At 46.7% G+C, this 15,463-nt stretch overlaps 2 protein-coding genes and 1 long non-coding RNA gene across 4 annotated transcripts; 2 read left to right on the plus strand and 1 right to left on the minus strand.

The window, feature by feature from the left end:
- Positions 1-876: 876 nt before the first annotated feature.
- Positions 877-6,271, plus strand: LOC127347076 (uncharacterized). Of its 2 annotated transcripts, XR_007879608.2 has the most exons (5): positions 877-2,002; positions 2,381-2,474; positions 3,324-3,975; positions 4,354-4,431; positions 4,691-6,271. It is a non-coding gene; the product is annotated as an uncharacterized lncRNA (long non-coding RNA). The 2 variants fall into 2 exon arrangements; XR_007879607.2 differs by having other exon boundaries at positions 4,354-6,271.
- Positions 6,272-7,091: 820 nt separating this feature from the next.
- Positions 7,092-12,088, plus strand: LOC127347083 (uncharacterized). The gene is made up of 3 exons (XM_051373312.2): positions 7,092-9,885; positions 10,272-10,451; positions 11,577-12,088. Exons 1-3 carry the CDS (start codon positions 7,264-7,266, stop codon positions 11,859-11,861), a joined length of 3,087 nt encoding a protein of 1,028 aa, XP_051229272.1. The 5' UTR covers positions 7,092-7,263; the 3' UTR covers positions 11,862-12,088.
- A 34-nt stretch (positions 12,089-12,122) lies between these two features.
- Positions 12,123-13,946, minus strand: LOC127347100 (benzyl alcohol O-benzoyltransferase-like). Its single transcript, XM_051373328.2, has 2 exons — positions 13,280-13,946; positions 12,123-13,179 (listed from the first exon to the last, which is right to left on the minus strand). Exons 1-2 carry the CDS (start codon positions 13,898-13,900, stop codon positions 12,304-12,306), a joined length of 1,497 nt encoding a protein of 498 aa, XP_051229288.1. The 5' UTR covers positions 13,901-13,946; the 3' UTR covers positions 12,123-12,303.
- Positions 13,947-15,463: the final 1,517 nt, after the last annotated feature.

Here is a 15,463-nt window from a genome sequence, read left to right on the forward strand (position 1 = left end):
AGAGAAAGTGGGACCCACAGGCTAATTGGGCCGGCCCAATAACTTCTTGGGCCGGCCCACTTGCTTTAAGGTGGACCCCACTTGTAAAATGGGCCAGCCCGATAACAGGAAAGTGGGTCCCACATGTCTTGTGGGCCGGCCTTTTTGCCTGTTGACCGGTCAAACGAGTGCATTCGGCCAGGCCCACATGCTTAGTGGGCCAGCCCATTAATGTTTTGACCAGTCAACCTTAGAGGTTAGGCCCGGCCCACGTAACTAATGGTCCAGCCCAGCTATATAGTTGACCGGTCAAACTAAGTCAGCTGGCCCGACCCGCAAACTTAATGGGCCGGCCCGCTTAAGATTTGGCAGGCCTCGTGTGGGCCTACCATCTACCACAGGGTTTCAGCCGGTTAACGCCGTTAATCGACAGCTAACCAGCTGTACCGCCACGTGGCGGGGCTTGCATGACGTCGTGATCAACGGGCTCCCGGAAACACTTCTACAACGGTCCGATTTTCCGTGGCGGAAGGGCGCCCAAGCGCGACGGACCGAAAAAAACGTGGTAGGACTTTGCCTGACGCAGTTTCGACAACAGAACCCATATCGTCGGGTTAGGCCCCTAGGCGACGAAAAATACCCCTTAGCGGACGATTTTGGGACGTTGCCTATCAGAACTTTTCTTGTAGTGACAAGTTGGCCAACACTGCTTAAAATTAAACTAGAGTTGGTAGTGGAACATTGACAAGCCAAAAAGTTAGCAACTATCTCTACTACTTAAAAAGACTAAAGTGGTTCCTTATTCTGCCATCCACAATACGTCAACCTCTTCGTCGTTTGTCCACGTCCCTCCGCTCGACCACACGACGGCCACATGGGCCAGGCCCATCTTATTCCACCACCAGATCTCGTCATTAAGTCAGGCAATCACCTCCTCTCGTGCGTAACACCGCCCCCCGCCGTTACAGCTGCGAGCATCTCGCCGGAGGAGGGCCGTGCCCGACGTTGCCCTCATCTCACCTGCCGGACCTAGGTCGTCGGGCACCAGATCTTGACAGTCCACGCGCGGCTCGAGTCTCGTTTGAACCGCCGCCGCCGCGAGATCTGGACGTGAAAGCCGTCACACCTCTCTGTGTTCGTCCCTCCGCCCGACCTATGCAGCTTTGTCGCCGTAGTGGTGGTCGTCACCACGTCCCCGCCTATGAGGCCACCGAGCTCCGCGCGCTTCTCGCCGCCGTCCAGGACCCCCTCGGCCTCGCAGAATCCAAGGCAACGCCCGAGGACCGAAAGGACATCCCTTCATCGTTGCTAAAAAATCCCCTCTCTTCCCCAACATCACGTGCGGCCTGCAGGTCGTCTCCTCCGTCCTCTGCCATTCTGCCTCTCCGCCGCGCTCGGTCGAGACCAGCATGTCCAGGCCATCTGGCACGCTCTTCTTAGGGGCACAGCAGGAGATCGCTAGGGGTCTGCCGCTCAGCCGTCCTCACGTCCTGCCGCCCGCCCCCTACGCACCCAGGTTCCTTTACTCAAATCCCCATCCAGGTTCAATTATACAAGCTACAAAAAAAAGTTGTCTTATTCTCCCATGGCTTGCCTTGCAACCACTCTATGCCTATCCAGAAGAGCAACGGTGACGGCAGACGTCAGATCCGCAGGCAGATGAGCATAGGCGCATTGGTCAGACCTCAAATCCAAGAGCAGGCCACCCAAGTTCTGAGGATGCATAGCCAGACCACTAGATTTGGCACAGCCAGATCGAAAGATAATCACTATAGAGCTGGTATAGAAGATAAAAAAGGGGATATATGCAAGAACTTTAGGCTGTACATGGTGCAGAGTGTGTTCTCTAGATTGGCGTCACAGCTAGCTAGCCTAAATCGGGAGTGATTGGGTATTGCTTCTACTGAATATGGGTGAACCTGGTTCTGAATGGAGCACAAAAATTCTTATTAAAGAAATCATGGCGATGCATTTGTTTGAGTACCGGATCATCGAGTGTGAGAGATGAGAAGACCTCCTTCTGGTATGTACATTGTGCAGACACATATAAACTGCAGTAATTTTTGTACCACTTTTGCATTTCTTTGGTGAAAGCTACCGACTCCATCTCCTTATGTTGCTATTAGATGCACTATTCAATATGCAGAGTGGTACCTCATTATTCAGTATTCAGATTGTTACCTACATAATTATTTTAGATTTTGTCTTGGCATGACTGCATGAATGAAACTAGACAATGTGCAACATATCTGGTTGAGAAAAAGAGTAGAGCTGCATGATTTCTTCAAAAATCGTGGGGAGTATGGAACAACAAATAGAGTAAAAGAGGAACGCGATGGACAGTCAAATAAGATAATGTTTGGGATAAGACCGTGATGGCTGTTTCTTTTTTTTTTACCAGCACACAAACTTTTCTTTGGAGTTGAGCACACATTGTTGATAGATCTGGGAAGCAGGTCATGAACTGCGGAATATTATGAAAGACTTCCATGGAGGTGAGATTTGCAGTCGAAACACATAAATTCAGCTTCCGAATTTATTTCTTTCTCAATTTTGTAGTATCGTTAATTGATATGGATTTTGAGATGGGGAGTAGTCATCGATGGTGCCGATGCTAAATATAATAGTGCTATTCAATATTCAGATTGCTACTTAACTGTTAAGTTTTATCATTTTTGGCATGACTGCTGCAGTGAACCTTTCCTAGAATATTATGAAAGACTTCCGCGGAGGTGAGATTTGCAGTCGAAGCACATAAATTGAGCTTCGGAATTTATTTCTTTCTCAACTTTGTAGTATCCTTAATTGATGGTTTTTGAGATGGGGAGTAGTCGTTGGTCCAAGTTTGGTGCCGATGCTAAATATAATAGAGCTATTCAATATTTAGATTTCTATTTAACTCTTAAGTTTTGTCATATTTATTTCTTGGCATGACCACCGTTGGTGCAAGGTTGTTTTTCCTTCCTTCTTTTTTGTCTTCAAAAGATGTATTCGGATACTATGAATGTATTTGCACGACTTCCTTTCCTGGAAATTGGTCACGCCAACCACATCCCTCATGAGACCAGTAACTTTTTTCTACTTGTGTTTTAGTATGTTAATCAGATTTTTTAAATGATATAATATTGTTTTTCAGCTTAGAGAATGAGTTCTACTACAAATCGTAGTTATGTACATTTCTGATTTGAGTAGGGAAGGATTCTAATTTAACATGTGTTCATGAGCATGACTTATTCTCTGAGTTTGTGCCTCCAGATTTCATACTTCTCTATTTGATTCCGGAAGTCTTGAATTTGGTATTCAACTAAATGCAGTGCTACTCTACAATCTACATATGTTTATAGGGGTTTCGAGGGGGAGGGAGATCTGGAGTTGGCTGGAATGCTGGGTCTGTTGGTGGGCTCATGGGGGCTAGATGGGGTTGAGGGACAAGAAGAGGAACCAGAGGCGCGTGCTCTCGCGGCACTCGGCTGGTCCCAAGACCGGTGATGGGAAGGGTTTCCTTTTGCGTTCTTCCTTTGAAGCAAATCGAGGAGCCAGAGAACATGGCCATCGTCCTGTACAATTTATTTGTTGTATCCTTCATAAAATAATTGTTGAATTGGCAACAGAGCATGATTACTATGGTTTCACACTACAAATAAACATACACCAAGTATTTTCTTGATCTAATTTTCTGGTTCTTAGAACTTTGCCGCACTCTATGTCAGGCTAAGCAAAAGCTGCATCGACATCGAAGAACATCAGAGATCTCTGAAATTTTTGAGGGTTATTGTGTGTTTATGGATTTTTTGCTGGATTCAAGGAGAATTACTGTTGTTCGTGATTTTACCACTCCAAATCATGAGTTAACTATACACTCCAAATCAGATATTTTAAAACGCATTTGAAAATAACCTTCTCTCCACTATAGGAGACTATCATTGGCTCTTTGTGTGCAGGATGTCTTCCTCACCTTCCACTGTAGATGGGTTAGTATGCTCCACATTTTTTAAGGTATGCACTAATCTGTCCTGTAGTGTTGAGTTCTCATGTGTGTGTTAATACCCTTCAGTAGCATGTTACTTGTAGTTGGAAATTATAATCCATGGTCTGCATCGAACTATTTATTTGTTCAGGACCATGAACCATCAAATGGTGTATTTAGTCAATGATTACTATGGGTTCACACTACTGTTCATATGCTCATAGTGGAGTATGTCTGAATGTCTTTCCTGTTCAACAATTATTTCATTCTTGGGCATTTGAGTTATAGGTGAACTGAGTGCCCTCTGTTCATACACCAACAATATGATTTAGTGTATGTTCTGGATAAACAAAAGAGAATTATATTATGTGCCTCAAGTGTATAGCAATTGAATCTCTTTTTTGCAGAAAATTTCCCAAAGCAGATTGGGGCAGATTTTCTGTGTCGAATTTCTACTGAAGTTGGCATTTTGCGTGCTACTAGAGGTATGAAACCTAGAAACGCCTTTTTTTGGTACAATTGTTTCGTTGGCATTCTCTGCTAGCAAAGCTGAAGGTGTAGTTTTCGAATATCTGGCGTAGAAACTCCTGCTTAGCTGTGGTAGTGCAGATAACTTATCGATCAATGCCTTTTGTTCTTCACAAATGAGCTCCTTCGATGGCTGTCAGTATTTCGGCGTGTACTCACAATGCCCGGTACATTTGTGACATGTTTGGTCATTTTGATCTTTTCTCATTCCTTTAGGCCAAATCTTACTACTCAGCATAGTTGCATTGTCGGTGGACCGGTTATGTGTGAAACTACTTTGATGAACTTGCATAGTTGCATTGTTGGATGGGCTGTACTGCAAGTTTGCAGAGTCGACCAATCTTTGCAGCCAATGGTAAGTTTCTATTCCAAAAAGAAGAAGAGAAAGAGAACCAAACCACCATGCGGGTCACTAATATGGACTTCTGGTAGTAAAACGAATTGGCTCATTTTTATCTGTAGATGACAAGCAATGTATCTGTTATGTCACAGGTCAGCTTATTTTGCATTATGTCCCTCCCCTCGATGGTCTCACATATATTACTTAGATATTTACTTCAATTGCTCGATATTCTATCATGTAGTGATAAAAAATACCAAAGTGTTCTACAACTACTTATTTCCTTTTTTGTATATTTTTTAAGTCAGTAGTAATTTTGTTCTGATACTTTTCTTAATAAAAATCGACGAGGCTGGTTATTTCAAATTTTATTTTTACAGTCTTCACTTCTACCATTTTTAAAAGTTACTTTTTTCTTATGTAGCCCATCGACTTGGTATGATCTCTCCGCATTTGATTTGCTTGGTATAGATAATTCATGTTCTAAGTATGAAAACATGCTTTCAGAATAGGTTAGGATTAAAATCATGTTTGAAGTAATTCAATGGAAATAAAGGGCTAGGTACTTGGAGTTGACGGGTAGTTCCCTAAATTTGAGCTTGACTTCCTCACAAATAATAGCTTGTATTTTCTTTATTTCAGGCATGAGCCACACATTAGGATATTCCAATAAACAAGTCTACTTATTATATTTACTTAATGCTAAGACACATGCTAAATAGGGTTGAGCTACAGGCTTATCTGATCCATATTTCCTTTTTGAACCCCTGTTCAGACCTTATATAAATGACCATTTCCGTTGCATATGAGAAAGACATGCAAATTCTCATTAGAACTACTATGTGGTGTCGTCTTTGTTTAGAGTTATCTAAAGATGCATATTAACGCAAACATTATGTATCCTCAGCCTTCTGGTAGAGTGTGGACAAACATGGACCTTCTGGTAGATGGAAATTTCTTGCAATTAGATAAATCTATAGCTATCTTTGTCGAGTTTATGTTTTAGGCCATCAAGAAAGATGTAGATTTTTTTTGTTTTTGCTGCAAATATACAAAGTGTTTATCTGTCATCCAGAGCTACCAGCGTGCCATTTATTGTTCTAGGTTTGCTGATCCATGTGGATGAGTCCATCTTGCCGGTGCAAATTATTAAAACATTAGTTCATCAGTACCTGGGCGGTGGGTTCTCGCCAAGGCCTCCGACACCAACGACCGGGTTATTGCTCTCAACATTGCCACCGATGATGGGTTGGGGATGGGCAAGCAGAGCACCCACCAGTTCGTCTGCCTCCATGATAGCCACTTGGCTGGAGGGACCTGCTCATCTACGCAACATATACTTGTTCTGTTTTCATGACTATGATGCATAACAATGTTGTCTTATAATGGGGTTCAGTATTATCGTACAATATTATATCTCTGATTTGTTTTGAATTTTCATAGTGAGTTGTGAATTATATATGTGCATTAAGAAATGAAATTGGACCCGTGTCAACGCACGGGCATTTGTACTAGTCCAAACAAAAAAACCAATCTTTTGGCCATGACCAAACAATTGGTAGGGTATGCTTTGGTAGCAATCCAAATACATCTTATATCCTCCCCCATATACAAGTCGGCGTGCCAAGCTTGGGCACCCCCCTAAAACAATTTATTTTGCATGGATTCTCGTACAAAATAGAGTTTACATGGCGGGCCGGCTACAAAAACATGGTTGGCCTAAGTGCGGTTTGTGCCCTTTTTGCAAGCAAGAAACGGAAACAGCTTGCCATCTATTTGTAAATTTTAGGTTCACCAAACACATTTAGAAGGCTATCAAAACGTGGATGGGCATCCCTGACATCCATCCCAACCAATGGGCGGGTCTATCAACGGAGAATTGGTGGAGTACGATGAGATGGTTCTATTGCGAACTGCAAGGCCATTGCGTCCCTCACTTTGCTAGTCACATAAGAAATTTGGAATGCCAAAAACCTTGTTATTTTAGAGAAAGTTAAGTGTGATGGGTGAACTAATGATGAAAGAGTAATCCCTTGAATTTATTTGGTCCGCACTATCTTGTCAAAATATTTCTTCTTAATGAAAAGATTGGGGTAAATATTTTGCCCCATTTTATTAAAAAACAAAAAATCTCAAATTGCAGAATGTACTAGTTTCACAGATTTCGTGCTTTCTCACATTTCACAGATTTTGATACCAACAAAATGTATGATTATAACTTATAAGTGGGCCGTGTGCTGTTGTAGTGTGGTGCCTAGCAGTTTTTTATACACTCGCTTCGCATCCAACAGAGGCAACAGCAGCCGACAGCCCTCCCACACTGGCACATGTGAATCGGCGGCGATTCCGACCATCGCCGTTTCCCATCGCAGCGGCGACCCGCCGGAGCTCCCTCCCCTGCTCCGTCTACACCCTCGGATGTGATCCGCACCAAGTCCATCCTTGGATCATGGAGCACTGCGACGGGGAGATCCCCGCCAAGCGACCCAAGATTTCCGACACGGGTGACGGCGGCAGCGAGGACCGCCTCAGCGCGCTTCCTGAAGACATTCTCATCAGCATCCTCCTCAAGCTCCGCAACGCCTCCGTCGCGGCGCGGACCAGCGTCCTCTCCAGTCGCTGGCGCCGCCTCTGGACGCTGCTCCCGGGGCTCCGGTTTCACCCCACCACAGATCCCCACGGCATCCGCGCCGCACTGGAATCACTTCAAGCGCAGGTCCTACGCCGCCTCCGCGTCGATTTACTGGACGCCTCTTCCGAGTCCGTCGCGGTCTGGCTTCCCATCGCCGCGGATCGCCTCTCCGGCAGTCTATTCATCACCGCGCCGTGGCCGAATGAGACGGAGGAGGACGAGGCCGCGGAAAGAGGCGACCTTGAGCTGCCCTGCTTCGAGAACGCCATCTCCATCCGCCTCGAACTAGGGTATTATCTTGGCCTCGCCGTGTCACCTTCTGGAGTATTCGCCCGGCTCAGCACCCTCTTCCTGGCTTGCATCCATCTACGTGGTCCGTGCACGCTTGGTGATGTTGTCTCCTCGCAACGCTGCCCGGCCTTACGGAAACTCACTGTTGATAATGCCTGGGGTCTGGGCAACTTTACAATCCACTCGGATTCTCTCGTACAAATCAAGCTAAAGGAACTGCACCCAGACGATGCCCTTGAGCTGGGCAACTTCTCCATTCATTCTGAGTCTCTCAAGCTACTGGATCTCACAAATCTGTATGGTTTGCAGCAGTTCACTGTTATGGCACCGACACTCATACTGTTAAATGTGACCTGCTGCTTTGTTTCGGGCCAGAGTCATAATCAACCAGTTGCAAACATTTCTGCCCCTCAGCTGAAATCCTTCTGTTGGAGGAATCGTTATGATCCAAGTTACGAGGCGGTGGAGGACGCAGAAGGAGCCCCCCTTGAGCTGCCCTGCTTTGAGAATGCCACTTCTATCCACCTCGAACTAGAGTATCTTGGCCTTGTGGTGCCACCTTTGGGCATATTCGCCAGGCTCACCCATCTCTTCCTGGATCGCATCGAGTTACATGGTCCATGCATGCTTGGTGATGTTGTCTCCTCCCCACGCTGTCCGGCCTTACGGAAGCTCGTCATCCATGATGCCTGGGGTTTAGGCAATTTTGCAATACACTCAAATTCTCTCCTAGAAATCGAGCTAAAGAATCTGCACCCAGACGATGCCCTTGGGCTGGGCAACTTCTCCATTCATTCTGAGTCTCTCAAGCTACTGGATCTCACAAATCTGTATGGTTTGCAGCAGTTCACTGTTATGGCACCGACACTCATACTGTTAAATGTGACCTGCTGCTTTGTTTCGGGCCAGAGTCATAATCAACCAGTTGCAAACATTTCTGCCCCTCAGCTGAAATCCTTCTGTTGGAGGAATCGTTATGATCCAAGTTACGAGGCGGTGGAGGACGCAGAAGGAGCCCCCCTTGAGCTGCCCTGCTTTGAGAATGCCACTTCTATCCACCTCGAACTAGAGTATCTTGGCCTTGTGGTGCCACCTTTGGGCATATTCGCCAGGCTCACCCATCTCTTCCTGGATCGCATCGAGTTACATGGTCCATGCATGCTTGGTGATGTTGTCTCCTCCCCACGCTGTCCGGCCTTACGGAAGCTCGTCATCCATGATGCCTGGGGTTTAGGCAATTTTGCAATACACTCAAATTCTCTCCTAGAAATCGAGCTAAAGAATCTGCACCCAGACGATGCCCTTGGGCTGGGCAACTTCTCCATTCATTCTGAGTCTCTCAAGCTACTGGATCTCACAAATCTGTATGGTTTGCAGCAGCTCACTGTTATGGCACCCACACTCATACTGTTAAATGTGACCTGCTGCTTTGCTTCGAGCCAGAGTCATATTCAACCGGTTGCAGAAATCTCCGCCCCTCAGCTGAAATCCTTCTATTGGAGGAATCATTATGATCCAAGATTTGAGGCGGTGGACGAGGACCCAGAAGGAGGCCCCCTTGAGCTGCCTTGCTTTGAGAACGCCATTTCAATCCGCCTCGAACTAGAGTATCAAGGCCTTGCGGTGCCACCTCTGGGCATATTCGCCAGGCTCACCCACCTCTTCCTGGAGTGCATCGAGTTACATGGTCCGTGCATGCTTGGTGATGTTGTCTCCTCCCCACGCTGTCCGGCCTTACGGAAACTCGTTGTTCGTTATGCCTTGGGTCTAGGCAACTTTGCAATACACTCAAATTCTCTCATAGAAATCAAGCTAGATCATCTACATGGCTTGCAGCAGCTAACTGTCGTGGCGCCAGCACTCAAACTGTTAGATGTGATGTCATGCTTTGCTAAAGGTTTTAATTATAATGAACCAGTTGCAAACATCTCCGGCCCTCAGCTGGTGTCCCTCGCTTGGAGGGATGCCTACGATTCAAGATTCACTCATTTTGGCAAGATGGAAAATCTCAAGTGGTTGTTCACAAACCCTTTTATTGTGTATGATAGAGCTGAGTCTAAATATAAATTATACAATAGCCATTGGACGGGGATTTTATGTCACTGGCGCCACATCCAGAATCTAAGAATCGTACTTATCTTTCGAGCGGTGAGTTCATCTGTATGTTATTTATGACATCATTGCAGAAACTTGGTATCCAAATTAAGGATTGTATAGTAGGCGTACAAAATTCTCACTTGTTTTTCTTTCCTGAAGTCCCAAAATATGGATTAGTTCACCCAATTCTTTATCTTCCTAGTAGCTATCTTTCCTCTGACATGCACATTTTTCTGCATTCGAATAGTTACCGTTACAGTTACAACCTACTACGACTTCACTAATATATCGGTTGATTAATTGGACACATGAACTTGGACTTTCTAGCATAAAAGAACCAATTCTTGTGTTTTATTATATTTTCTGACGAGGTGTTTTCTTGTATGTTACTAACCATCAGAAGTAATTCTTTTTCGTGACTTTCCACGATTCTGCAGAAGGACATTACTAACTTGGAGTACTTGATGGAGGACATTACAAGGTTCCCGAACATTATAAACTTAGCTCTGGATATAATGGCAATGGGACATTCATGTGGACCTAGTTTGTACCATATTCTCAGGATGTGTACTGGTGTTAGAAAGCTGTATCTTACACTTGTTGATGGAAGGCCAGGGGTAATACTATCCTTTCTTTGTTTATGTCTAATACCTGTGTATGCATTTATATTTCGCACGCCTAGCTTGAGCTTCTAGTTGCCCTACTTATGATTATTTGTTTGATATTGGATGCTTTACTCCAAGTTAAATATGAAAAAGGTATGTTTCCTATGGATCTGCTAATGACAATGCATCTTACTCCAAGTTGTCATAGCTTGGCAATACTTTCCCTAAGATTGTTAAAAAGGACAGACCCAGTGCTAGAAGCTCCCACACTAGGTGGGGTCTGGGGAAGGATTATAGAGGCAAGCTCCCATTAGGATATGTGGACAATGTCATTGCATGGCAGGCTCAGTCTTCATAAAATAGTTATAATTTAGGAGAAAATATTGATATACTACTATTCTTCAGTCATGTGTTTTTTAAGGTTTCATCAATAACAATGGCCTAAGTGACGATATGTAGGGGAAAACTACCTTCAAAGATACTGCATAATACGTACAGATGTTGTGTTTGTACTTTGTACTCGTATACAAGACCTTAGGGATTTCTTGAATACGTACAGACGATATTGTATTCGATCATTTAGGGAAGGACTAGAACCTGCAAATATCCAACATTTAAACCTAAATGAGATCTTCCCTTAAGATGGTGATGTCTATAAGCTTAACTCACAGAGGATTATTGATCCAAGGTGCATATATAAAGGAACCAACGGCTCTGTTGGAGGGAGGAACACAACTCAACTCTCACCTGATTCATTGTGTTTTATCGATAGCACACTACCTGATTGTGTTTTATCGATAGCACACTACCTGACTGTGTAATTATTTGAACAACATTTTTTGTTTTAGTCTATTTGCATAGAGCAATCATATTCTCACTTTCTCAGCAATCTGTGTAATTATTTGAACCACATTTGTTATTTTTTGTAAATTTATTGAAGACATTTTATACGGAAATACGTTTGTACTTAAATGCATGGGTGTGCGTGTTTCCGTCACTGTCCATAAATCCATTATATATTTCACGCAAGTCATAAAATTTCTTATTATGTTGGCTTCAGTCTATTCCATCTTTCTTATTTTGCCGCATTAAATCATATCAGGTAATCTTATTAAGCTGCTATTTACATCGTTTCAGGCACAAACTGTGTGTCCGTCAGGTTGTGTTTGCGATCAGCCACCAAACTGGAAGACGGGTGAACTTGCGCTGAATTGCCTCCAAGAAGTAGAATTTCGTAATCTGATAGGAACTGAAAATGAAGCTGGTCTAGTGAGGCGGTTATTCGATTGGGCAACAGTGCTAGAAACCATGACAGTAACTTTTGATAGCTCTGTAGCTGAAAGCAAGGGCAGGGAGTTCTGCAAGATGCTTCAGAGCTTCTCCAGGCCAGCAATATGTTTGAAGGGGCCATACTTTGCCTAATCTAGCTGTAACCACGAGTCGAACATGACTGAAGCTGTATGTGCACCGCAGCGGCCTTTGAGAACGTTATGTTGACTTGTCGCTTGTGCTGGTGCCTGGTGGTCGTTTTGGTAGCTGTCGTATCGGTATGTAAATTGCACTATGAGTGAACATCGAAGTCTCTTATATCATTTCTAGATGTTATCAGTTGCACTCTTTGCATATGGATGTCTGAACTTTAGTTGTCACTGTCAAAACTCTAAACCAGTGGGTGTACTTGAGATATAAGCAGTATGAGATGCAATATCAGATAATTTGTCTCTGTTTTTTCAAACGAAGACGCACTTGCTTATTTTTCTGGCGTGCTCAAGTCTTGAGCGAGCTTTTGATCTCCTGTCTCTGCGTCGAGAGATAGAAGTATAAGCTAAATCCTAATGTGATAAGCGGACTGCCATGCCACAATCTATGCCTTGCAAAGCTTGCCCACCTCCGCGGCGAACCGCTCCATGGCCGGCCGCGGTAGCACGATCGGCACCACGACCGCATCCTTCCCGTCCCTGTCCTTGGCGGCGACAAAGAAGCCCACGCCGAAGATAGTATCGGCAGGGCCGCCGTACACCGGCTTGCCCCACCCGAAGTCCACGCGGCTAAACCCGGCGTGCCGGTTGTCTGACACGGCGAACACGTTGTGCACAGCCAGGCACGGCCGTCCCCGCAGCACCAGCACGTCGAGAGTGGAACGCACGTACTCGGCCGTCACCGTGGCCTTGGCCTGCCGCACTAGCGCCACCGCGTCGCCGATCGAGCCGTGGCGCAGCGTGGCGGCATCTGTCAGCGCAGTCGGGGGCACGCACGCGTTGCCATAGTACCCTGCCGGCAGGCTCAGCTCCGGGAAGGCCCTGAAGTTGGCGATGAAGACCAGCCACGCGTCCTGGCCCTGCGGGATCTCGAGCGCCTCGGTGCGGGCACGCCAGAGGGACGCCGTGAGCACCTCGAAGCTGGTGGCCGTATCGCGGAGGAGAGGAGGGAGGCGTTTCTTGATCGCGGCAATGTCAGCGGAAGTAAAAGTGAAGGAACGCATGACCATGTCGTCGTCCGCCGCTGACGGCGGTGGCGGTGGCAGCGGAACATGATTGTATTCGCGGTGCGGGAAAGACGGCGAAGGCGGGCTGCGCGCCTCGAGGAGATCGCGGGACCAAGCGGGCACCACGGTCGGCAGCGGGAGGCCGCGGGCGAACTCCGCGACGGCATTCAGGAACTGGGCGATGCCGATGGCGTCGCAGATGGTGTGGTTGAGCCGGAGTGTGAGGACGAGGCCACCGCAGAGCAGTCGAGTCACCTGGTGACCATGACAGAACAGTGCATATGTTCAGCATATGCATGCAAAATATTACGTGTTACTTACAGCACCCCGCTACCGCGCTACGTAGTATGTACACCTGGATTAGCAGCAACGGGCAGCCGAGCACGCCGCTGGAGCCCTCCACATCGAAGAGCAGCTGGTCCATGCACGGGAACGGCGGCCTGAGCCCGGCGCCGAGCTCCAGCTCCGCAAGCCTCACGTCGGCGTCGGCCTCCACGAACAGCACCCCCTCACCGGTGCAGTCCACCACCAGCTTCCGCCCCTCCACCTCCCTCAGCCGCCCGGCCAGCGGGTAGTAATGCACCAGTGCCTCGCCGAGCGCGCGTCGGATGACGCTCACCGGGTCGCCCTGCGCGAAGTCGCCGTCCTCCGGCACGCGGCCGCGGTAGACGAGAGCGAACGAAACGTGACCGCGCAGCGTACCCTGGTCGTCGATGTCAGAGAGACGCTTGGTTTCACCTGGCGTCGGCGCGGCCGGACCAACGAGCTCCGGGTCGCGCCGCCGCACCGCGAACGCCAGCGGCGGTGTCGCAATGGTCGCGTGGGCGTCGCCCTTCGGCTGCGGCGCACGATGATCCTGAAACAAGTCGGAAGCGAGAAACTGGTGGTGTCCATCAGGAATACGAGCCTGGAGTACGAATGGCTCGTGGCCGGAAAGCTCAGCACCCGAGAAGTCCGAGCATGCCATGCTTGACATTTTGGAGAATGTTCGCAAATGTGAAGCCTAAGTGCTTGGTTACAGCTTAACTGTGAAATGTGGAGTGCTTGGCTACAGCTTAAATGGGGAAGGAAGGAGATGCCTGGCCAAGAGCTTTTCGTTTATAACGGGATGCTGCATTTGTCTGACTAATATGGAGCAGCTTGGACGACATCAAGATAGAATGGTTAAGTGTTCGCCGATCGCTATCGACTCTCTAAGATCTCTGCACCTGTTTCCAAGCCCTGCGTCCATATCTGCGACCCTGTAGCCTAGCTGCAAGGAGATATTGGAACTCCAAGGGGATTTATCCGTGCAATTTGTTGACCGTTTCACCGTGTTCAGAGGACGGCAAAGGGATTCTCGTAAACGACAAAGGAATGTAAACATCCGGGGATCGAGTTAAAAAAAAAGTTCCCGCAAAAGCAGCACTCTTCTCTTCACAACATAAGGCCTCCATTTTTTTTAGATAAAAGGCATCACAATGCCCGACTTTAAATTAATAAAGCCCTTAGATTCATACAACGGAAGTAACATGCTGCGGCATACAGCTTAGCCAAGAGTTTAAGCAGGTTACAAGCATAACAAAACATAGAGAACAAGCACAGCACAAGAGGCCGGGGTAGGTGCTGGAGATCTCGACGTGCCAGATCTACTTGATCTTCTTTAGCTTGAGTGCCCTGGTCTGACGGTGGCGTATAGCTCCCTCTGCTTGTTCTCCAACCACCGGAGGCCCTCCCGATCGCTCGCCTTTGCCTTGATGGTCCAAAGCTGTAGGAAAATAGCAGTTTTGGAAATAACATTAACGGGTGGTTAATAACTTTTTTCTCGATAGTAAGCTTATTGCGGATGTTCCAAAGTGTCCAAGATTGAGCTAAAAAGAGGAACTACAGAAGCCTACGGGCCCTTCCCGCTAGGCTAGAAAGGATGGCGTGGAATTGTAAAAAATTCCCAGGGCTCCAGGAGCAGTCCAGGATCTGTCTGAGAGCACTCCAAGCAAACTTAGCCAGGGAGCAAGAGAAGAAGATGAGTCCGACATCTTCCACAACACCGCAAAGCGAGCAGTTTCCCGTGGCCGGACCATTTCTTGTCGCAATTTGTTGGCTAGAAGGTAATCTATCCAGAATGAGCTGTCAGGAGAAAATCTTGATCTTCAGGGGCACTTTAGCCTCCCAGACGTCCTTGTGGAAAGCCACTGACGCCCCTTGCGATAGTTTGGAGTATAAGGCCTCCTTTTATTCGTAAGATTTATATTGTGTAGGATTTGGATCCTATAGAAATTTTTTCTATACAATCTATCGTTGTTGCCAGCGCGCCGCCACCCAGATCGAGGGCTCCAATCCAACGGGGAATCGATCAAGATTGACAAGCTGACCTGTCGCTATGCCACTGCCAGCATGAGCGACCACGGAAGGAAGAAAGTTTTTTCCGAACTTCTTTTTGATCATGTATTCATTTCTAGACTCTCAACAGTGAACACTAGTCAATAGATTAGTTTGTCTAATTATAACTTATCCGAGACATGGTAATTTAGAAAATGTCAAGGATATGCACTTGAGTGGA

This window comes from Lolium perenne, chromosome 1, assembly GCF_019359855.2.
Source record: "Lolium perenne isolate Kyuss_39 chromosome 1, Kyuss_2.0, whole genome shotgun sequence".
NCBI classification, from domain to species: domain Eukaryota; kingdom Viridiplantae; phylum Streptophyta; class Magnoliopsida; order Poales; family Poaceae; genus Lolium; species Lolium perenne.